General features: G+C 45.8%; 1 protein-coding gene across 3 annotated transcripts in view; it reads right to left on the bottom strand.

The window, feature by feature from the left end:
* Positions 1-1,957, bottom strand: part of ncam2 (neural cell adhesion molecule 2) — a 353,287-nt gene extending 351,330 nt beyond the window's left edge. For all 3 annotated transcript variants that reach the window (XM_063213815.1, XM_063213816.1, XM_063213817.1), the window contains exon 1: positions 1,509-1,957. In XM_063213815.1, the coding sequence (XP_063069885.1) occupies positions 1,509-1,560 (52 nt within the window). In that variant the 5' untranslated portion in view covers positions 1,561-1,957. The remainder of the gene's footprint in view (positions 1-1,508) is intronic.
* Positions 1,958-24,239: the final 22,282 nt, after the last annotated feature.

The raw sequence follows: 24,239 nt of genomic DNA, 5'->3' as shown, positions 1-24,239 counted from the left end.
ACTGGATGGTTATCCTAAATGGGTATTCTGCCTGCAGAGCAATGTTGTGAAGCCAGCATCATTACCACCAAACAATTGGACTGACCCCTTGAGTCGGCCACTGCACAAAAGGGCACTTGGCCAAATCACTGATGAGATGTGGGTACACTACACAACAGTATTGGATTTATATTCACTCTGTGTTGAACCACCCTACTGAGAAAAATGTCAAAAGTGTGAGCCTAGTGTGAGCAAAATAATAGGCTACTGCCAATTTCAGACGTCTCGTGGATCGCTGATTCCAGATGAACCTGTAGTCAATCACGCACCTGTCAATGTAAAACGGTGAGAAAAGGCGCGCGTAGTCATGGTATTGTAATTACAGTGGCATCAAGACAAAAACAAGGCTAAATCACAAATAACTCAAAATACAGCACATTCGAATCACTTTTAGCACATTGCTGCTCTGAGAGACGCGCGCACGCGCGCGCACGCACGCACGCAAACGCACACGCACACACACACACACACACACACACACACACACACACACACACACACACACACACACACACACACACACACACACACACACACACACACACGGGCGGGTCAGTGCGCGGCCCTCTACCCCCACCTGCCGTTCCGCCCATGGAACCTGCTCTGTCCGAGCATCCAATATTGATCACCGCCGTCCGCTCGGAAGCAGACTCTTTCGGAAGGCGAGCCTGTACAGTAGTAACCAACTTTACACTCGCCCGGCTTGCCTCTGCTTCCCATATAGCACTTAACGTCTCAAAAGGCAAAATTAATCACTACCAGCTGTGTGGACCACAGACTGCACGGCAATAGATGGTGTGGATAGTTGATTTACTGAGTTGGCAATAGGAGCCACGCAATAGCATCCCAAAACCTTGTCAAAATCCTTGCATAATAGGATATTAACTTATTCGCCTTAAAATTCCGCTGTATTTTTCGTATCGATATGCAGGTGCAAACTCAAACTTGTCTTTTAATCTCGTCGTTGGAGTGGAGTTGTTTGTTATCTCCATATAGTCAAACGGTTAACTTAAAATTCCAAACACCCATTTTAGGGCACAACACATCAGATGCCAAGTCCGTTTGTTTGCTTCGTTTTTCCCTACCAGAATACACAGAATGGGGTCCGGTGCTGTTCAAACTGCCAGTTTTGTTATATGCAGGAGAAAATGGTTTCACAAAATGACTCCACCAAAATGAAACGTTTAGGGTTTTTTTCCAAAAACTTGCTCACCAAAATTGGATAGATACCAAACGTGATTAGTGCTGATCAAGAACCATCTTTTAAAAACAAGTGTTCAACCCCTCAAAAGAACGTGCCCAAACTACAAAACACAGTAAAACAAATCCGCCCTCTACTCCCACGTCTTGTATCCAAAGATTCTCCAAACAACCTGCACTCTGAGCAGGGGTTGGCAACGCGAACAAGTACTAGGATGCCCTCATGCAAGTTTCCCCCACACTACCAGACCGTTATCTTTCCATCCTACCTTCTGTGCTGCAGATAAGGAATCCGACGAGGATGACGAGTTTCCCGATCATTTTGCAGCAGGTTGAACTGGACAGCTCACAATGTTGAGGACAAGTTGAAATTCACGGTGAATGAACGGAAAAGGCAGCAGCAGAGGTCGTTCCCCTCTCCTTCTCTCGCTCCCTCTCGCTCGCTTTTTTCTGTTTCGCTCGCTTTTCGTGTCCGTTTATGGCGCGCACCCCGCACGTTCACAGCTCACTCGCTCACTGTCCACTACGGACGAAATGTGGCAAGGAAAGGAGCGCGTTCAGCTCTCTCAATGCAGCAGCGGTCTCCCCAAATGCGCTGAGCCAGACAGCTCTCCGGACTCAGCAACAAGCCCGTTATGAACAGAAAGCTCTCGGCTTTAAGTGTAAATCCGAAGTTGTGAGTGCACTTGCTGGGAGATAGGTTTCTGCTGGATTTTTGCTCCCTGCCGCTCAGAAACAAGTCCTCGCAATATACGCACAAGGCAGAAGCCCCTCAGCGTCAGGAGTTCTCGAATGCTCTGGCAAATATCTGTGCGCGCACCTACACACAAACATATGCACTCCATATACCCACTGCCCCACACTCTGATTGCCTTACCCCTCAAAAAGGCTTTTTTTGTTCACTGAAACCACAATCACAAAGATGAAGTGTTTACCACAATTCCACCCATGAATCAAACCTCTCTTATTGCATTTGTGTGAGTGACATTTAAGTGCAAAAAACCTTGGGCAGCCAAGTGCTTTTCAAGCTGTTCCAAATTACAGCGCTTTTTTTAAAGTTATTCAGCATTGCGTGTTTGCATCTCATAACCATAAACAGACTGAGCACATGAGTACAGAACAGTACATTTCATTTGGGGCTCTCTCCGAAAGCCACTGCCTGCATACCAGGGAGGACAGGTGAACTTGAAACACTCGGCAGCTTACTGGGCCATCAAGTCGTATGTCGAGCCTGTGCAGTACAAATGAAAACAGATGTTGCATGAACTGAACTGCAGCCTGCTGAAGGAGGAGGGAAAAAACACCCCAGGCTGAAAAAAGTGTGTGTGTGTGTGTGTGTGTGTGTGTGTGTGTGTGTGTGTGTGTGTGTGTGTGTGTGTGTGTGTGTGTGTGTGTGTGTGTGTGTGTGTGTGTGTGTGTGTGTGTGTGTGTGTGTGTGTGTGTGTGTGGTGTGTGTGTGTGACAGAGAGAGAGAGAGAGAGAGACTGTGTGTGTGTGTGTGTGTGTGTGTGTGTGTGTGTGTGTGTGTGTGTGTGTGTGTGTGTGTGTGTGTGTGTGTGTGTGTGTGTGTGTGTGACAGAGAGAGAGACAGAGAGAGAGAGAGAGAGAGAGAGAGAGAGAGAGAGAGAGAGAGAGAGAGAGAGAGAGAGAGAGAGAGAGACTGTGTGTGTGTGTGTGTGTGTGTGTGTGTGTGTGTGTGTGTGTGTGTGTGTGTGTGTGTGTGTGTGTGTGTGTGTGTGTGTGTGTGTGTGTGTGTGTGTGTGTGTGTGTGTGTGTGTGCGTTGTGAGTAAAATCAGGGTCTTGAAAGTAGAAAGAAATGGTTTTATTTCATCCATAAGGTCCTGGTACTAGCAAGCTGATTTACGGTGATAAGCATTCTGTAAAATGTGCACCAGAGTACCCCTAAAAATTCAAGACAATGTACCATGCAGATCTTGGAACAATGACTCAGGCATATGAAAATGTTGCATTAAAAAATCTATCTAAAAGGTACATGCTGGACAATCCCTCATTTTTTTATATAAAGATGTTTTTATTTGCACATTAAAAGTCATGGACAGTATGGCATAGGTTAATTAGTATATAACAAAACCATTATGGACATCCAAATGTTGTGCTTATGCATTGTTTTGCTGCTCAGCTTATCTGTCAACATAATGGCAGCGTATCTTACTGTCTCACTTAAAATACACAATTTTCCTTCAAAACATGTCCCCAAGTCAACTCTGAATCACCATCCTCTTTCGAACAACGCCAATTTGATGTACTATGAATACCTTGCTATTATGCATAAACAGAATAACTGTTTTCATGCTCTGTATTGCATTGTGAACACACAAATGCCTCTCCACTTAACATCTGTTAATGCGTTTATTTTCCCCCTGTAATCTACATAAATGCATGACCTCCTGGCTGTGCCTCCATCTTTACAACGAATGTCATCCCTACTCCTCTCCGTCAGAGATCTCCCATGAGCCTCTGAGTACCTCAACCTTGCCGGCAGCTATTTAACCTTGCCGAGCGTTAAACAGAGACCCCCAAAAAGTAAATGCTCTCTCTACAAACACATCTCTGAATGAATGAACAAGGGATGACGGGAAGAAAAGAGAGAGAAAAAAAACTTGACCCCTTGGAGTGCCGCGCAGCACCGCACCGCGACGTGTGTATAGCCAAGGCACTTTGCGAGGCACACGCGACGCGTGCACTGCACACAGGGCTATTGACATAGGGTTTATGGAGAGCTTTGCGGAAGGTTTTGTTGACATGAGGTGAGGACAACAAGGAGGGCAGGGCAGCCTGAGCGACTGATCCAGCCACATGGATCACCACCTGACAGCATCTGAGCAAGACACCATGTCATCACTGTGTCATACGGCCATGATCTCACTGCACCGCACTGATGCACACTCACACACACACAGTGGTGAGTCACTGCCTACTGACTGAGACATACATTAGGTCATAGTCATGGTAAGGTGGGGGTGATGGTACAGGAGTGGGATTTTTTTTTCCGGGGGGGTCTGAGAGAGAGGTTGTTGCATGTGCCCTGCAGGAGGTATATTAGATGGTGCAAATGATCTCCATACATTACCCTGCTGGCTGCTTTAATTATACAGTATTCTGCAGGTTTATGACGCCAATAAAAGGCATTCTATAACATTCACATTATGGTGTTCTCTTTTCTCTTTCAGTGGAATTCATCTCTCCACACAGAGTATTGCAAGAAACTTTACAGACTTTACTTTTTATGCACGTTTTGTTGAAAACAAAAGTTTGGGAGATGCGTAATGAAATTTGCCATGCCTAGTTTACCACTTGCATTCTATTCTCTGCTCAGCTGTCATTCGTCTGAATTCAACGTGAAAAGATAGGCACGCCTATTTAACCAGCTGCATCACATCTCATTTCAGCGCACTGAAATTTCAAATTCCCCTAAATCAACTGTACAGCATTCTCTGCTCACCGGTCTCCGGAATTTTCTTTCTCACTCGCACCCACCACCTCCCCGTTTGCCTCCCTTCCACCGCTGTTCGATCAATTCATCAGTCGTTTTGCCCTAGCTTCCTCCCAGTTCACCTGGGTCCATTGGTCTCCGACCATCATCCGCCGGGGGGTGTCCGCTCAGAGTTCGCACATCTCAGTGGGGCCCCATACTTCCGAGCTCGAGAATGTTTACTGCATAGACATTTCTTGGCCATGGCAGTACTTCAGCACCACGGCTAGCGATCTTGACCAATATGCCGCATAATCTATCTAAGCTTCTCAAGTGCAATTGTCTGTGTGCACCCTGTAAGAGCGGCACAATCACGAGAGGTCCGTTCTCCAGCGAGAACGAAAATGTATGCATGCATGCTAAATCCAGATTACAGATAGTGAACTAGTGAATGACTTTTCACACAGAAAGTCACACTGGACATACAGTATACAATAAATAGAGCTGTACTCTCTTGAAGTGGCAGGCTAAGTTTTCAAAGACAGAAAACTACCAACAACCTGACGGTTTTTTTTTTTCATTTCTACTCACCAGTCTCTGTGCCTTTTTGCATTATGCGTCAGCTCACTCATGAGTCAACCGGAAAGTGAAGTCCCATTTTGACACTATGAAATGCCAAGCCGTACACGCACACGCCAAAGGTCTGTTTCCATAACCACCAATCCCCCCTTACGTTATTGGTGGCTTCCTGGTTTTGATGTTTGATGTTGCCATTTATATCAACTTCAGTTTGGTCCTTTTTCAGTGTTTCTCAGGGGGGTTTGGCTCCTCCTCCGCTGTCTCGTTTCAGCAGGATCTCAGCATGCCCATTCATTTCGAGACCCCAGCAACTATAGGGGGTTTGAGCGGGTTCGCACACTGAATAAGAAGCTCTTATACAGTGTGCAAACCTGCTCTCACCCTATATCTGTTCTTTTTGGGTCAAACATCTTGAGTGCAACAATATCGTCGCTTGGAGACCCCAACTCTGAACTGAGAATGCAATACCTATTACATACGGTAACATTGATGACTAATGACTCATAATGTCAATTACACTGGCCTAGCCACAGGGAGTCTGGGAGAAGGGGTGCTCTGGTAAATGACCGCAACACTGTTAATGCTCCCAGTTGTTAGACTTTTCAGACAACAGTCTTTCTTCAAGTGCAACCTTCAACCAGAAGGGGTGCTGTGAACATGCACTTGTCCATCAGGCCCACGTAGTCAAGGAGATCCTGGAGGTTGATTGACTGTTTTAATGACAAAAAGCAACCTTGTGAACCACCAGCTTTTTATTCTTGGCCCCAGGGGCATAGCAGCAAATTGTGGGCCCTATATGTAGGCCTACAACAAGCTCCAATGGACCCCCCTCCCCCATCCACATAACAACAGTACATAAATCAGACAGTGTGTGGGCCCCCTGTATACATGGGGCCCTGGTAACTCAGTCACGCTCTACCCCCCTGTGCGACAGCCCTGCGGGGCCCACCCACTTTATGATTTTTTGCTATACCCCTGCTCTGTTCTTATGCTTGTACATAGAATAGAAATAGAAATAGAAATAGAAAGCCTTTATTGTCAGTATACAAAGTATACCGAGATTTTAGCTTCCCTACGAAGTGCACAGTCCTTTATAGATGAACATTGTCCAGTAAGTGTGTGTTCATTGTTGTAACAGCTTTGGGGAAGAAGCTGTTCTTCATTCGATTGTATCAATTGTTCACCTTTAGTTCGCTCTCCCAGTCCAGTAGTGGTTAACTCTATACACCCCTGGTCAGAGTGGTAGATAAAAAGAGTTTGAGAGTTGCCATTGGATCCCGCGGGAACCTCCGCCGACAACACTGGCAGCGAAACTGACCATATATGGTCAAATACGGCCGACCTCGCAGTCCCATTCAGTTTGGCACAGCCTTCACAGTGTTCCATATGTAGCATTTGTTTCCATAGATTATCATTGGGGACTCTGAGAAGAATTGATAGAACAACTGTTTTTGCGCATTTTAAACCACACAATTTCAACAGACTGTGTAATTACTTGACCTAAAATGGTAACATATGCCAGAACAAAAGCAGCACGGCCAAATTTGTAGAATTAGAATGGTTAGAATTGTAGAATGGTTTTAGCTGGAACCAACGAGGCTAGCGTAAAGTAAACCCAGGTAAAACCACGTGACCAAAGATCAAAGACGGCGTCAACTCTTCTCTATCTACGGCTCTTCCCCTGGTCAATTCTCATTGGTAAATTCTATTCATGGGTTCTATTGATTGTTCATCTTTACTCAGCCCCCCGTTCGTCTTTACTCTGATTCTTTGAGAACCGTATGTTTTTCTCGGCAGGAAACCCCCCCCCCCCTTGAGTGAGTGAGATGTGCCCATTCTCCACTTACTCAAAGCTTTGTCTCCAGAAGAGACACCACCACAGCCTTCGCCTGGCAGGCTTCTGTCATGTCATCCATCCTCTCTGTCTGCCTCTTTCTCTCCCCCCTGTCTGGGCACAATGTAGGCATCTGTACACAAGCCCATGTCAGCATGATACACTGACGACAGTGAGAAGAGGGAACAGAACCTTAACTGAAACTCACAGGTTTTCTTTTTTTTTTGAAGTTGGTCTCCTTGGCAACCCTTGGGTTGGTGGAGAGAGATTGGTGATGGCTGTACCGCTGTGGCTGTGGGTGGGTGTGCAGTGTTGGTGCTGTGCTGTACTGTGCTGTGCTGTGTGGTGTGGTGTGGTGCTGTGCTGTGCTGTGCTGTGCTGTGCTGTGCTGTGCTGTGCGGTGCGGTGCTGTGCTGTGCAGTGCAGTGCTGTGCTGTGCTGTGTGGTGTGGTGCTGTGCTGTGCTGTGCTGCGCTGCGCTGTGCTGTGCTGTGCTGTGCGGTGTGGTGCTGTGCTGTGCTGTGTGGTGCTGTGCTGTGCTGTGCGGTGCTGTGCTGTGCTGTGCGCTGTGCTGTGCGCTGTGCTGTGCTGTGCTGTGCTGTGCTGTGCTGTGCGGTGCTGTGCGGTGCTGTGCTGTGCTGTGCTGTGCGGTGCTGTGCTGTGCTGTGCGGTGTGGTGCTGTGCTGTGCTGTGCTGTGTGGTGCTGTGGTTGTGATGTTCTGTTCTGTTCTGTGCTGTGCTGTGCTGTGCTGTGCTGTGCTGTGCTGTGCTGTGCTGTGCTGTGCTGTGCTGTGCTGTGCTGTGCTGTGCTGTGCTGTGCTGTGTGGTGTTGTGCTGTGCGGTATGGTGTGGTGCTGTGCGGTGCTGTGCGCTGTGCTGTATGGTGTGGTGCTGTGCTGTGCTGTGTTGTGCTGTGGTTGTGATGTGCTGTTCTGTGCTGTGCTGTGCTGTGCTGTGCTGTGCTGTGCTGTGCTGTGCTGTACTATGCTGTGTGGTGTTGTGCGGTGCGGTGCGGTGCGGTGCAGTGATGTGTGGTGCGGTGCGGTGCGGTGCGGTGCAGTGATGTGTGGTGCGGTGCGGTGCGGTGCGGTGCAGTGATGTGTGGTGCGGTGCACTGTGCTGTGCTGTGCTACATGGTGTCGTGAGGTGCTGTGGTGTAGTGTGCTGCATTGTGCTGTGGTTGTGATGTTCTGCGTTGTGCTGTGCTGTGCTGTGCTGTGCTGTGATGTGCGGTGCTGTGCTGTGCTGTGATGTGATGTGCGGTGCTGTGCTGTGCTGTGATGTGCTGTGCTGTGCGGTGCTGTGCTGTGCTGCATTGTGCTGGCTGTGATGTTCTGTGCTGTGCTGTGCTGTGCTTTGCTGGTCTGTGCTGCATTGTGCTGTGGTTGTGATGTTCTGTGCTGTGCTGTGCTGTGCTGTGCTGCGCTGCGCTGTGCTGTGTGGTGCATTGATGTGTGGTGCGGTGTGGTGATGTGCTGTGCTTGGCTGCATTGTGCTGGTTGTGATGTTCTGTGCTGTGCTGTGCTGTGCTGTGCTGTGCTGCATTGTGATGTGATGTGATGTGATGTGATGTACTGTGATGTACTGTGATGTGTGGTGTGGTGCAGTGCTGAACTGTGCTGTATGGTGTGGTGCTGTGCTGCATTGTGCTGTACTGTGCGGTGTGGTGGGGCGCGGTGCTGTGCTGGGCTGTGTTGTGCTGTAACTGTGCTGTGCTGTGCTATGCTCAGCTGTACTGTGCTGTATGCTGTGCTGTGCTGCGCTGAGCTGTGCTGTATGGTGTGGTGGTGCTGTGCTGTGCTGTGCTGCGCTCAGCTGTACTGTGCTGTATGCTGTGCTGTGCTGTGCTGTGCTGTGCTGTGCTGTGCTGTGCTGTATGCTGTGCTGTGCTGTGCTGTGCATGTTTGTCTACGTCTCCCCCTTCCTGGCCAGCCTGACACTTGTATTGCTAGACCCTTGTTTATTTCCGCTCAGCTTCGTGAGCTCACACAGGGGTCTGGAGGGTCTTCGGATACGCCCTGCTCCCAAACCAAAATGCAGTAGAACCAATCAGGACCGGGGCATTTTCAGAGATGTGACGTAGTCAAAATTCACACGCAGTGGAGAAGGGGAAAATAAGTGAAATGCCACATTTGTTTCAGACAACAACAGGGGTGATAGTGAAAAAAAAATCCTGAGCCTGAAATTTTCCCCCTGCTCTAATGACGATGACAAGATACTGCACAGTGACGTAACGTAGGCCTATTTTGACACAGTGTTCAAACATTTTGTAGCCTTTGTATGACCATTATTCAAGCCTGATAATAGAAGAAAACCCTGAACCTGTAACACTTTCTGAGATAAGAATAACCTAATGGCTAATTATTATCAATGTTTTTATTTTTGCAAACTCTGTCAAGCCAGAAATCAGGCAATGAGCCTGAATACTATCAGCCCTGCAACAATGGCCGCTCGGAATCACTTGATTGAGACATTGATTCTGCAATTTTTTCAACTGTATTTTCGAATCTGTGAGTAGTCATTACACATTTCAGACAAGTGTTTCCCCAATCATGTACATGGATTAAAAAGAAGAAGACAACCACACCTTCGCAGAACTATGACATACTGTAGCTCCAGATGAATGTTCATGGAGCAAGGCCGCCTGCTTCTGCCACCTAGGTGCTGTGCTGTGCTGTGCTGGGCTGGGCTGGACTGGGCTGTGCTGTGCTGTGCTGGGCTGGGCCGTACTGGGCTCTGCTGTGCTGTGCTGTGCTGTGCTGGGCTGGGCTGGGCTGTGCTGGGCTGGGCTGGGCTGGGCTGGGCTGGGCTGGGCTGTGCTGTGCTGGGCTGTGCTGTGCTGTGCTGGGCTGGGCTGGGCTGGGCTGGGCTGGGCTGGGCTGGGCTGGGCTGGGCTGGGCTGGCTGTGCTGTGCTGGGTTGTGCTGGGCTGGGCTGGGCTGTGCTGGGCTGGGCTATTAGGCAATGTGTGGATTCCAATATGTGGACTTCCGTCCTCCCTTGCTCACTTGCCTGTGTGTGACCTCATGATGACATCACTGACGACAGAAAATGAATTAAATATCTTGCAAAAGCACAATTCTAATGTCCTTTCCTCATTTGCAAATCGGGATGGTGAATGAAGAACAGTAACCCAAAAATTGTTGTGGCTTGGCTGACAGCGGAGGCAGGGCGTCAGCAAAACGCGAGGCCACAAGCACAAGTGCAGAACGAGTGTCCGCATATTGGAATGCACCCAATGTCTCCCCCTTCCTCTCCCCATCACCCTGGCCAGCACTCGTCCTCCCCTGAGAGACTGCTCTTCAGCAACTTCAGCTGTGTCTCACTCTCCATCTCTCTCTCTCTCTCTCTCTCTCTCTCTCTCTCTCTCTCTCTCTCTCTATATATCTCTCTCTCTATCTCTAGCTATTTATCTATCTATGTGTATCTCTCTTTCTGTTCTTTTCTAGTTCTCTGCCATCACCCCCCTCTCACTGTCTCCTTTTATATCTCTCTTTTTCGCTTTCTATTTCTCCTTTCCTCTCAATTTACCCATCCTCTCTTCTCCTCTGTCTTCACGCCTCCCCCATCCCCTCATTTTCTTTGTTATGCTAACGAGAAGTCATATAGACTTGCAAGGACATTACTTATGGACTGCAAATTGTAAAGTGTAACAATTGCGAATGTGTTATATGCTCTCTAGCGTTAGTTAATTTTTAGCATCTTTCCCGATGTTATTTCAGCTGATATTCTCCAGTTGGCTGTTTTTCCTCATACATTAAACTTAAGCCGCATTTTAATTTTCATACACGACACAACAACCTCCGCCTGTAATTGGGTTATTTATTTTCTGTTTTTATTTTCACAAGCAAATTTTCCATCTGTTTTATGTCGATCTAGAGGACTTTAACTTCAGCAACCAAAAAAAACAAACAACACCAGCATAACTGCTGAACATAGAGCAGGAAATGGGAGGCAATTTATGACAGCGGTTGCTGGTTTAGGATAATAACCTTCCCCAAAGAGGAAACATGAAAAGACCGTTCTGTCTGATGTTTTTATTTTTGTTTTGTTGCTGCTTTCGTTGACTGGTTGAATTTACATTCAAATGCTGTTTACTCTTTAAAGATAGAATCTGCCGTGATTGGCTTTCTGCTTTTCCCTCAAGGTCATTAGATGTATTCTATATAAAACGGCTCTTGCTTAATGCCACCATGCACATACGTACAAAGGGCCATTATATGCACAGGCATATACTCACATACTGTGCGTGTGTGTGTGTGTGTGTGTGTGTGTGTGTGTGTGTGTGTGTGTGTGTGTGTGTGTGTGTGTGTGTGTGTGTGTGTGTGTTGGTGTGTGTGTGTATGTGTGTGTGTGTGTGTGTGTGTGTGTGTGTGTGTGTGTGTGTGTGTGTGTGTGTGTGTGTGTGTGTGTGTGTGTGTCCGCGCGCGCGCGTGACTGTGTGTGTGTGTGTGTGTGTGTGTGTGTGTGTGTGTGTGTGTGTGTGTGTGTGTGTGTGTGTGTGTGTGTGTGTGTGTGTGTGTGTGTGTGTGTGTGTGTGCATGCGCGCGCGAGCACACACCACTTGAGGCCAAGAAACCCACAATATAGAGTCTATGACACACCGAATATGTAAGGCTGCCAAAACCATCTGTTCCAGATTACCTGCAAGTGACTCTGCATAGCGAAAAATCCATATTGTGCATTTAATACCTGCTCCAACACTCATCTCATTTGCCCAATAACATGCACTCGGTAGATTGCAATTACTTGTTATGTCTTGGGCAAGCGCGGCGCGTGCCAGCCAGGGTAAGTGATTAAGCCACGGCTTCTTTCCACCGCCTGCCGACATGCACCATGTTTCTCCAGTGCGTAGAGTTTTTTGATTTAATAAAACATGTTTCCCCTGACTCTTCAATATTGCTCCATTTCATTGCTTCTTGCCTGAGGTCCTCTATGTTTACCTTCTATTAGATATTGTTTGTCACACCATGTGACCTTATCTTTAATGGCGTGTGCCATCATGCGGTCCTCTGGTTAATAGGGACACATAAAACAGCTGAAGACACAGAGCAGTCTCCCCACCGCCACCCTCCTCCTCCATGCCACCACCACCACCACCGTCTCCTCTCTTGACTTCTCTTTTACCCTCCCCTCTTTCTCCTCCCCTCCCCTCTCGTCTCCTCTACCCTCCCTCCTCTCTCTTCTCGTCATCTCCCAACCTTCCGTCTTTTTTCGCCTTTCTCCCATGTCCTTCCCTCTCTTCCCCCTTACCTCTCCACTCTACTCCACTCCTCTCCTCTCCTCTCCTCTTCTCATCACCACTCCAGGGGCCAAACTGGAAAGATAGACTGGGAAGCATCAGTGGAAGTGTGTTCAGCAGAAGGTCACCACAGAGAGAGAGAGAGAGAGAGAGAGAGAGAGAGAGAGAGAGAGAGAGAGAGAGATAGAGAGAGAGAGAGAGAGTGCACACGCCCTGCAGTGAAATACAATATCCTGTCAGTAATTGTTGAATTAAGTGAACCCTATTAGCCTGGGCCCCGAATGGAGGACATAAAAGCCGTGTGCCCCCCCGACAGCTGCAACACTTTGCGACTCTCCTGATACCATCAGCGGCATTAATACATCTAATGAATTTCATGTCAGAGATAAGCCGAAAGGGCAGAGAAAACATACGAAAAAAAACGAAGCCGAAAATATGAAACAAACCACCCACCTACTCACTCAGTTTTTATACACACACAAACACACACACACATGCCCAGCCGCACACCCATGCTGGCACACAGACACACAGAGACACACCCATGCACACACGCACGCACGCACGCACGCACGCACGTACACACGCATGCACACAATAGCCTAATGAGTGCCGAAATAGACAATGGTGTCGGTCATTAATCACATTTTCACTCCTTGGCTGCCAGTTTACCAGCCTCCTGCCCAGCCCCAGATCCAGCATCTGTGCCTGTGGAGGAGCCACACAGTAAGTTTAGCAGTGCTTGCTCAACACTTGGAAGGGTGTTGCGTTTCACACTCTCGATTCCAGTCTGGGTCCTTTGCCAAACCTTCACCATCTCTCTCTCCCACTTGCTTCCTGTCTGTCTCAAACATCCTGTCAGAAAAATAAGGGCACAAAAAGTTCCTCTTGCCAAAAGAAAAACCGTTAGAGTTGGCCCTAGTCTCTACTAGGTGCGATACTGCTAACGTTACTGTGGCAGGGAGATGCATGCTTGTGAACAGAGGCCTGCGTTCTTCTTGGTCCAAAGAGGGCACCGTACTCTTCAGTGGCACATCAGCCAACTGTAAGTCAGGGGTGGGAAACCTTTTTCATTCCAGGGGCCAATTCAAAGTCCTCCAAGGGCCGTACTCTGAACCCAAACCAGAATTTCCCCCTGCACTTTAGGCCTATATTGAAGGCCACCTTTACAACAGACCCCACCTTCACTAGGTCCCCTGAAAATACAAGTTAATTGCATTGCAAAGGTAATTTCTAACGTTTTTTTCCAAAACATGTCATATTTCATGTGAAATTGCACAACATTAAAATTATGTCAGGGGCCGGATGCTGTAAACGGCCCTCCAGACATAGGTTCCCCTCCACTGGCCTAAGTGAACAGTAAAGCCCTCACAAAAAAAACTCAGTCACCACACGAGTCCAACCCACACTCCTTTGTTACACACGTTGCCATAGGGCGCAGAAAGTTCAGACAAAAGTGCCTTTTTCCTGTCATGATCGCTTACAGAAGGGGGAGAGGGGGGTGAGAAGATTCTGCCAAGTCATTATATGCTTGGCGAACTGAGTCATTTAAATTTATATTTAATGGCTGCGGGTGAGATGACAAAAATAAAGACGAGGCCGAGGCCCTTGAACAAACCGTTTCATTTCACTGTGTGTCGAACAAAAGATATTATCAATCGTGGTTACCGTCGCACAATGACTTTAAGCACTTTTTTAAGGGCATGGCAATCCATTGAGACTACACAGCAGCTCCCATGAGCATGCAGTGGAACCTGCGTTAACTTTCGGGGTGATTTATTATTCGTTTTTTTTTAAAAAGTTTTTATAGTCATTCATTCCCTGTGGAGTGTTTTTTTTTTCATCCCAAAACTAGGACCACATATATTTTTTAAAAAATATATATTTTTTAGGATTTTTTTTGCCTTTATTTCTGACAGGACAGTGCAGGAGAGACAGGAAATGAGTGGGGAGAGAGAGAGACGGGGAAGGATCGGCAAATGACCTGAGCCGGAATCGAAACCGGGTAGCCGGCGTAGCAACCCAGTGCCCCACCGCCAGGCCACGGCAGGGCCAGGAACTTCATACATTTTAAATAAGGCTGGGGGACGCTGCAGTCCCAGGTAGAGGCCAGTAATATTTCACCACAGATGAATGCATCAGGCAACTGCAAAACACATCTCAAGCTGTTTATCTGGAAAAACAAGGCTAATTGATCTTGAGAACTGAAGGCGCTCTGTATGTTTTGAGTCCAACACTGGTGAGCTATCCTTTTCAAAGCACAGTGAGAGAAAAATAAATAAAACCTTTCAAAAGCCACCAACATCTAAGCTTGCGCTGATAAAAGCTCCCTCTCTATCTGTCATCTTTCTGATGAAATCTAAATTGTTAGTGATGTCGCACTGCGAAGGCCTTTCTTGGATTCTCGGAATCACGAAAGTATAAAGTGCATAACTTGAATAGCGAGTAGGACAGATGTGTTTCTCCATTGGCTATTCTGTCACACCATCTACAGTAGGTACATTCCATTAACATTGATTAGTATGTGATGAAATTCGCTACTTCTCAATAATATACCGTCTCACATTTCACATTTAATTTACAGTATGTTTTATGTTGTTTTTTCTATCAACATGTCTACATTCTATTCAAACTCATTTCCATGTAATAAAGCTACGTAGCTGTTCCTCATAAAAAGTGTAATATACAGTCTCACATTTCTAAACATATGCAAATTACATTTCAGTCATTACAAAGAGATGTTTTATTTTGTGCATCTGCCATACCGGTAACTTTAGAGTTAACATGTTAGTTTCAGTGAATGCCCATGAGAATTCTTGTTAATGTCTTCACATTGACGTAGTAGTCCACTGAAGTCCAAGTCCAGTCCCTGGAAACATCCAATGAGCTAAAGATGACACACCATATTGAATAAAACCACATGAAGGAAGAAACACAAACAGTGACAGATTCTTCAAATCTTCTATAAAGCTAAGGGGCAGAGACATAGAAACAAACAAGGTCGGTGTCTATTCATGCCAAATTCAAATAAAATACGGACAAATCTGCAAGAGAGTGTGAATCAGTAATCACATTAAATGCAATGAGAAATGTGTCCCTCTTTTTTTTTTAGATTTTGGGAGAAAGCGAAGAGCCAGGTCACATAGCTACTTAATAAGTAAAGCTCTACATTTTAATGTTGCAGTATGTTATGGCATTAATAGTATTACATATTGATTTGACTATGAATAATTCCATGCTCAATTTGTTACAAGGGTAAATTACAGAGTTAAGACTTAATCATCATGTACTGATAGTTCTAACTCAGCAAAAAAGTGGGCAGAAGGGGATTTAAAATAATAATAAATAAATAAATAAATAATAACTAATTTTAACAAGTTAGGGGACAACTATTGGAGCAGACAATTGTCCTCCCCAAAGACCACCTCATAACAGCATTTACAATATGCCTGGGGATTTGGCAGCTCGACATAATTTGTCAGTAGTGTCATTGTTGGTTGGGCTATGTGTGAGCTTAACGTGATTGGGTTACTGTAGCTAAATTGCAACACACTTCAGTTTGCTCTGCGGTAGTATTTTCAGTTATTAAACCGTAACAAACAGTTTCCCCGACCCCCAGGCAGTGTGCCATGGATCCCCAGGCAGGGGGAAGAGTGGAACTCCATAGCTGGAGTACTGCCGTTATTTAAATGTATGCCTTACCTGTGCAAGAGGGCAGCCCCCAATGGTGCCCAACAGCTGTGCGGCAGGACGGCACCATGCTCAGGGGACCTCAGTCATGGAAGAAAATGATGGGGGAGAGCACTAGTTAATTACCATCCCCCATCAACCTGCCAGGTTGGGAGTCGAACCAGCAACCTTTGTGCTACAAGTCTGACGCCCTAACCGCTTACCCATGACTGCCCATAGATAATCTGGACGGGCCTCGTCATCATGTTCTGCTGAGCAGTGTAAATTAGTAGTAGGCCAACAGCACACAAACCCAAATGAGGTCACTTGGTAGTTGCCACGTTCCCTCCGAATGTAATCCCAAAGTCAGAAATTGCAATATTAATGCAGAGTGGACAGCCAGGAGCAGAGCCACAGCAGACAGATAGAGAGTGATTGCATCATTTGACTGGAATGAATTGAATATTTTTTTAGTTGATGATGGTGTCTTTAAAAAAAATTTGTTTATATACTGTAGGCCTACATTTATATATATTCTTACCAAGTTTCCAAATATCCGGATAGTTCGGGCCCTAACTTATTCATATAGGAATGCTAAAAACTCATCACACTTCCAATTCACAGAAGTAAATACAATTTGTCAGCGTTTTTTTTTTATTATTCAGAGGGAAAGTTTGTAGTCCCCAGTAGTATCATGCTGGTGCTATATAATGATGGCTGCACACAGACTGTTTGAGGGATCAAAGAGGACAGACCAAATGTTCATTTGGGATTAAAGCGTATCACGCCCCAGTCAAGGCAACTCAGACAGCTGGGATGGGAAATGAGACACAGATAAAGAGAAAGGCACCATTCGCATCCACATCTGCTCTCAGATAAGGTGACAACAGAGTGCGGCAGCACGATATGTTTGGATGTGTGTGTGTGTGTGTGTGTGTGCGTGCGTGCGTGTGTGTGCGTGTGTGTGTGTGTGTGTGTGTGTGTGTGTGTGTGTGTGTGTGCGTGCGTGCGTGTGCGTGCGTGCGTGAGTGTGTGTAAAGTGAAAGTGTGTCTGGGGGTTGGGGTGGGGGGAGGCAACCTGCTAAGGCAGCTCTAAAATGCAGCTTTCTAACACTTACAGCACATAAACATAAATATTTGCATTGCATATGAGCATTTTTTTCCGTTGGCGAGAATGCAGAAGACACATTTCACAATCATTTAAATGAGTGCAAGTCAATAAAAAGTTGCAACGTGTTATGTACAAAGCTCACAACTTATTTACCTCAACTCAGCCTATCTGAAATATACAAAAAATAAATGTCAATGTGTGTTTAATTTCACTATGTCAATTTCTCTTTTGGTTTCAATAAAAAAATGATTTTTTTTTAAAACCTTCCTAAAGACTGCTACTTTTAATCATGAACACTTCCCTATCACCCATTCCCTACCGCCCATTCCCTACCACCACAGGATGATGTTTTTCCCTCCATGATGTCCAGAGTGCTTTCTCCTTCTTTGACATCCTCGCCCTGTCCAGCCGTACCTACTAGCCCAAACCAGCCCATCCTACACGTAGTAGTAGCCATTCCTCACTTAGCGCTTCAGTTCACGCACCATCAGCCATGACGCTAACAGCCTTCTCGCGTGTTAGGCAAGCGAGGCCTCCTCCGCTCAGCTCCCTCCACCGCTCCACCACTACCTCACATCACACAGGAGATCCGCTCCTCCCGTCAGGGGTGTCATACAGGGGGGTAAAGTGTGACTGAGTTACCAGGGCCCCATGTATGTAGGGGATCCACACAGTGTAATTCATGAAGCATGTAGATATATCCAGGGGCGTTGCAGCCAATTTTGGGCCCTATGTATAATCAGCTCCAATGGACCCCCCCGGCCATCTTCATAAATCGGACTGTTTGTGGGCCCCCTATATACATGGGGCCCTGGTGACACTTTCCCCCCCTGAACGATATCCCTGGATATATGGCTGGGGGGGACCCATTGGAGCTGATTGTACATAGGGCCCACAATTTTGTTGCTGCGTCCCTGTCTCCTGTACTGGAGGTTGTGATGTGGCCACGGAGCCGAGGCTGAAGAAGAGACGTTTTTATCAATAAGCCATTAGCAGACCAACGGGGAGAGGAGGAGCAGGAGCAGGGGTGCGTGTGAAGGCTTGATGCTTGCCATCGTCCGGTGCGGACTGATCGAGCATAAGTTAGCAGATCACAGACCACCACATGTGAAAACATCAGACTTCAGGCGTTGTGAAGGTGAGAGTGTAAATAGAGATGCCGCGAAGTGCTTGTAGAAGGGCAAGGTGATGTGGTAGACCATAATTCATGTCCGTACACCTAAGTTGGAACTGGCCTATTTATACATACACGTACACCAGGGGTGGGGGAACCTATGTCTTGAGGGCCGTTTACGGCCCTTGAGGCCATTTTATCCGGCCCCTGATATAGTTTTAATTTTATGCAGCTTCACTTGAAATATGGCATATTTTGTAACGGAAAATTTGAAAATACATTTGCAATACAATTAAGTTATATTCAGGGGACCTAGAGATGGTGGGGTCTGTGTTAAAGGTGGCTGCCTTCAATATAGGCCCAAAATGCAGGGGGAAATCCTGGTTTGTGTTCGTAATACAGCCCTCAGAGGACTTTTGAGATCAATATGAAGTGGCCCCTCGAATGAAAAAGGTTCCTCACCCCTGGCGTTCACAGTATATGACACACACACTGACACTGACATTGTACGTGCACGTTTAAGTTCTGTGGTGTTTGTGAATATCATAGAAGAGTATTTAACCAGTGTCTGAAGAGGTGAGTTTTAGAGAATATAAAAGTGGCCAATTATCTACGAGCGGGGATTTTTTTTTAAAAAAAGGAGGAAGGTGGTGGCAGTTTCACAGATCAATTAAGATGACATTTTCCCAGATGATTACATTTAATTACCCGCACAGTTTCATGGCTGCCTTTCAGGCACGGGGAGTGTAATTGTGAGGTAATATTTTTATCCGGCCATATTTTACAGCACAACCACCCTTTTACACACACACACGCACACACACACACACTTTTTTTTATCTAGCCATATTTCACATGAGCACAGAGGCTTACACGCTCATGCACGCATGCACACACACTCACGCATACACACATAATACCCCTCCGGATGGCACAAAAGCCAGACCTTGGTGGTGTTTGTGTCACTCATGAATGATTCAGACGTAACGGTTACTGTGTGTGTCATCATCCTTCGCTATTATTATTAGGCGCTGCATGGGCGACAATGCCATTGACTCTGCCCCCGTCGTGTCAAATCTGTAAGTTGCTGCAATCACTGGTTTATGTTGGCACTGTTTCATAAGTGCACTTTGCTAGCCGGAGCGTTGGATCATTCTCTGATCACAGACCACTAGGGGAATATGCTAATCAGAATTTAAGCAGAAGTGGAATATATTTAAACTGATCGTGTGAGAAAAAAAAAACTTTCTTTGAGTTTATAACTGCCATATTACATCTGTCTGAATTACATCACTCTCCATAAGGAGATCCCCTTTACGTCACATTTATCTTTGCAGGACAGACTGCTGTCGATTTGGGGCAGTCATATTTTTACCGAAGCATATAAAAAGTAACATATGGATCTGGGCTAAATATTATTCAAGGAGGAGAATGAAAGAGATCTAAATGTGGACATCCCTGAGTCTGAAATAGAATCGTCTTCGTCATGAACTGGATTTGAGACACAGATGTTTTTATATCTCCGGTGTGTCAGTGTGTTGGCAATTCCGTTTTTGATGTTCATTTCAATGCGTTTCGAAGGTTGATCTCTCAAAGGCTATATATTGCAGACCTTTTGCAAGGGCAAAACAATTTTGTTTTTGAAGTGAACGACAGAGGAGGAACTCCTGTTTTGATGTTGCTGTTGTCAAGACTGACATTTGTAGAGGAGTGTAAAAAAGAAAAAGAAAAGAAAAGGGAAAAAAAACTATCAGGCCATAAAGCTGATAAGCACAACTGCAGTCTCCTCCAAATTGTGGAAATTGTGTTGTGAAAAACAAGCGCTATAGCTGAACCCACCAAATGCAGACTGATAAGATACTGCTCTTCCTCAGGTCCAATATCAATTTAAACCCGAAATGGATCAGTGGCCAGCAATTTTGAACTTGTGGAGGGAGTCAAAAGAGCCAGGTCCATCTGGAGTCTTTGCCAGCCAAGCGTGGGTAATAGCGGCTGAATTCTTCATTGCCGAGAGGCGATCTGCTGAGGTGGTGGTTCCTTCGTGTTCTAGATAAGTGGAGCAAACAAACAATGACTCACAAAATATGTTCGTCTCGCCAAAAAGGTGTGTTGTGCTGTGTGTGTGTGTGTGTGTGTGTGTGTGTGTGTGTGTGTGTGTGTGTAACAGAGAGAGAGCGTGCGAGAGAGAGAGAGAGAGAGACTTTTCTCAGCAATCCGTTCAAATGTAGTCAAAATCAAAAGTAAAAATCTCTTAAAAGTTTAGCTGTTACTGTGTAATCTATACTTTAAGCCACTCTTACACTTTCTGCTCTGTTTATTTAAAGAATTGCGTTTGTGGAAACCAGGTGAAACCAGGAATGGTTATGGTGGACATTTATCCTGGATAATCAATATCCAAATGGGGGCCTAAATGGCTTTAAGAGACTTTTAAAGTCCATTCAGGCAGTGTTTATGCACTGTTTCTGTCACCACAACTGACCTTTCCTGAAAATAGTCCTGTTTTTTGCCAGTGGTAAAACATTGGGTTGATTTTTCACCACAGGCGTATTTGAGGAAAATATTAGGAGAAGCTTATCCTAATTAATGATAATTGTAAAACAAAGGAGATACGCACTCCGCGCTTCTAAATTAACAATCCGGTGCAACCAGAGCAGGACCAAAACATAGGCAAAAAGGGAAATAAATCTGGTGCCACACGGATGTCTATTTTCTGTAATTTATTTTTTAGTGCAGTGAGACTAACGTTTCGACATGCGTCTTCATCAGAGTCCATGAAGGACTCTGATGAAGACGCATGTCGAAACGTTAGTCTCACTGCACTAAAAAATAATGATAATTGTACTCGGAAGTGGCTGAATTGCCAATTTCCCAACAATTCTAGCACCACATTTTCCTTAACTTAACATTTGGCTTTAAAACTATTATTTTTTGACCATTTAGTGCTTACGGTCGAGAATTAGCCTGGTTTCCTGATAATCTCTCTCCTAGTTATTTCATAGAGAGGGTCTGGGCCTGTCTAATTGAGCACCGATTTCATTTTGGAGGGGTGAACATATCCAAAGTGTCTTGCAGTTATAAAGGTATTGGTAAGATGTGGGGATTTGTGGGGATTTGTGCCTTGTTCAAGGGCACTTCAGTTATGAATGGATTGGGATTTTAACTTGCAATCTTCCAATTCCAAGACAGTGTCTCTCTAAACATTATTCCGTGACTGTTGAAGTTTGAAATATATAGCGTGGTAAAAAGAAAAAGAAAAAAAAAGTCACCACCAAAATAAAAGGTCACACACACCAATATGTTGTTATTTTTTTTTTCTTTTAACTCCAACTCCCATTGTCATTGTGACACAGCACACAAGTGAACACTGCACACTGCACACAATGAAATTGCATTTATGCCTCACCCGTGCAAGGGGGCAGCCCTCAGTGGCGCCCCATGGGGAGCAGTGCGGTGGGACGGTACCATGCTCAGGGTACCTCAGTCATGGAGGAGGATGGGGGAGAGCACTGGTTGATTACTCCCCCCACCAACCTGGCGGGTCGGGAGTCGAACCGGCAACCTCTGGGATGCAAGTCTGACGCCCTAACCGCTCACCCATGACTGCCAATATGTTGTTGGACAGCCTTTAGATTTTATTATGCCGTAAATTTGGTGTTGTGTTGTTTCAATAAACCTCTACAATTTATTTCCTTTCAGTATTCATCAAGAGAGTCATCAGGTAAGTTTTCATCAAGATCTTGTATTGATGATGGTAGTCATGGAGTCTGAAAGCTGTGTTAAGCCTTCTCAAGAATATACCAAAAATTCTCACTGAGGTTGAGGTCTGGACCGGTTGCCAATCCATGTGTAAAAAGGATTTCTCGTGCTCCCTGAACCATGCTTTCAAAATCTGCGCCAGTTAAAACTTGGCATCTTGGAATATGTCTGTGCCATCAGGGAAGAAAAAAATCGATGACCCTTCACTATATTCAGCTAGTCAACTGTGCTCATTATTTGAGGACATACTGTAACCAGGGTTGCCAGATGAGGCTGATGATTTCCAGCCCAAAAAAATGCTCAAAACCCGCCTAGAAGCTCAAAGTCCCGCCCAATTCTATTGATTTCTATGGCAAAAATTGGCCGGGTTTTTCTGCTAAATGCCATTTTTACCCTCACAAGGCCATCCTAAGCAGCCCAATTGGGCGGGAAACAGCCCAATCTGACAACACTGACTGTAACTGAGCCTAGCCTTGACATCAGAAGTTTCAGCAATGATGTGCTGACTGATCTAGGCTACTGATGCCCATGATATGACCCTTCTCAAGCAGACATATTTTACATGCCAATGGGATGTGTCTTTTGACATGGTTGTTTAACCCCTTAGTGCAGCACTATGGCTCTTTGTAATGTCATAGCAATGTTGTTATGATGTAGTTAAGCATTTTCAGCAAGTGAATAGGGTCGCCGGCGACCCCAGCTGCAGTAAGAGGCTACTAAATGAGAAGCAAGACGTTGCACCAGAGTCGTTTAGGGAGCACAAAACATAATTTTTACACATGGATTGGCCACCACAAAGTTCAGACCTTGAACTCATGAGAATCTTTGGGATGTGCTGAAGAAGGCTTTGGACAGCATTCAAACTCTACAATCATCAATACAAGATCTTGGTGAAAACTTAATGCAACACTAGATTTAAAAAAAAATCCAGACATTGGATACATTTATTGAAGCAACGCAACACCAAATGTGATCCATAATCATTTAAAAGGGCAGTCATGGGTTAGGGTGTCAGACTTGTAGCCCAAAGTTTTCCGGTTTGACTCCAGACCCGCCAGGTTGGTGAGGGGAGTAATTAACCAGTGTGCTCTCCCCCATCCTCCTCCATGACTGAGATACCCTGAGCATGGTACCGTCCTGCCACACTGCCCCCTTGGGGTGCCATTGGGTGCTGCCCCTTTGCACGGGAGAAGCATGAATGTGTGCACTTTTGTGCTGTAGAGTGCTGTGTCACAATGGCAGTTGGAGTTTCCCAGGCTTTCACTAATCAAAGATAAAGGTGGTCCAATCTGCAATACTGTGTGTGAACTTTGTTTTTGGTGCCAACTTTTTCTGGCCAACCTGTGTAATGTGTTTCATTATATCGCTCACTGTTGGTCGTGTAGTAGTATTTTAAGACATCTGCATGTAATTCATCAGCATGTGTCACCAAGGCCAGTTTTGAACCAGTTGTTGTTTTGTATTTTCCTTTTAAACCTTTTTTCTTCTGTCACAGTTTGCTGTAATTTTGTGCTGTTTCCAGAGATCAGCCATATGCTGTATGTCACTCACTCACCACACTGTTAAAAGGGTTAATGCCACAGGGACCAGGATCAGCTATTTCAGCATGCAGTCTGTCTTAAGTTCCAGCTTGCAGGCAGGGGTGCCGACAAGAGGGGATAAAAGAGACAGTTGCCCCGGGCCCGGGAAGAGAATGGACCTAAAATTTGGCCCTCATTTCATTGTATCTATTGGGCTCTGGGGCCCTTTCAAATGTCTTTGTCCTGGGCCCAGCCAAAGCTGTCAGCAGCCCTGCTTGCAGGTAATTGTAGATTAATTGGTTCAGTGCCACCACCAGTGTTGCCAAAAGAAAATCAGCCAAAGTCGCTATGGGCTCGCTTAGAAGTCGCTAGTCGTTCACAGTAGAAATGGGCGGTGCTAGCTACTTTTTGGAGATCAGAGCTAAGCTGCAGCAATGCTTAACCGTGGGAAACGCTTCTGACGGCGGCGCAGAGTACAATTATGTGGAAAAACAATGAATTTGTCACTGAAAATGCGCGTTTTAAGAAGTCGCCAGATGCAAAAGGCGCTAGATACGTTTTTTTTGTCGCCGGGGACGTCAAAAAGTCGCTTAATCTAGCGACAAAGTTGCTAATTTGGCAACACTGGCCACCACAATTCAGTGTGCAAAAAAAGAGACCACTGAGTTTGTCAAGTCCACATATAGTGCAGAGGATCTGGTGTGAATCCTTGACCTGAGCCACTATTTAAATAGGCTCAGAGT

The sequence above is a fragment of the Engraulis encrasicolus genome, chromosome 13, assembly GCF_034702125.1.
Source record: "Engraulis encrasicolus isolate BLACKSEA-1 chromosome 13, IST_EnEncr_1.0, whole genome shotgun sequence".
NCBI classification, from domain to species: domain Eukaryota; kingdom Metazoa; phylum Chordata; class Actinopteri; order Clupeiformes; family Engraulidae; genus Engraulis; species Engraulis encrasicolus.
This window is presented reverse-complemented; position numbering and strand designations above follow the sequence as displayed.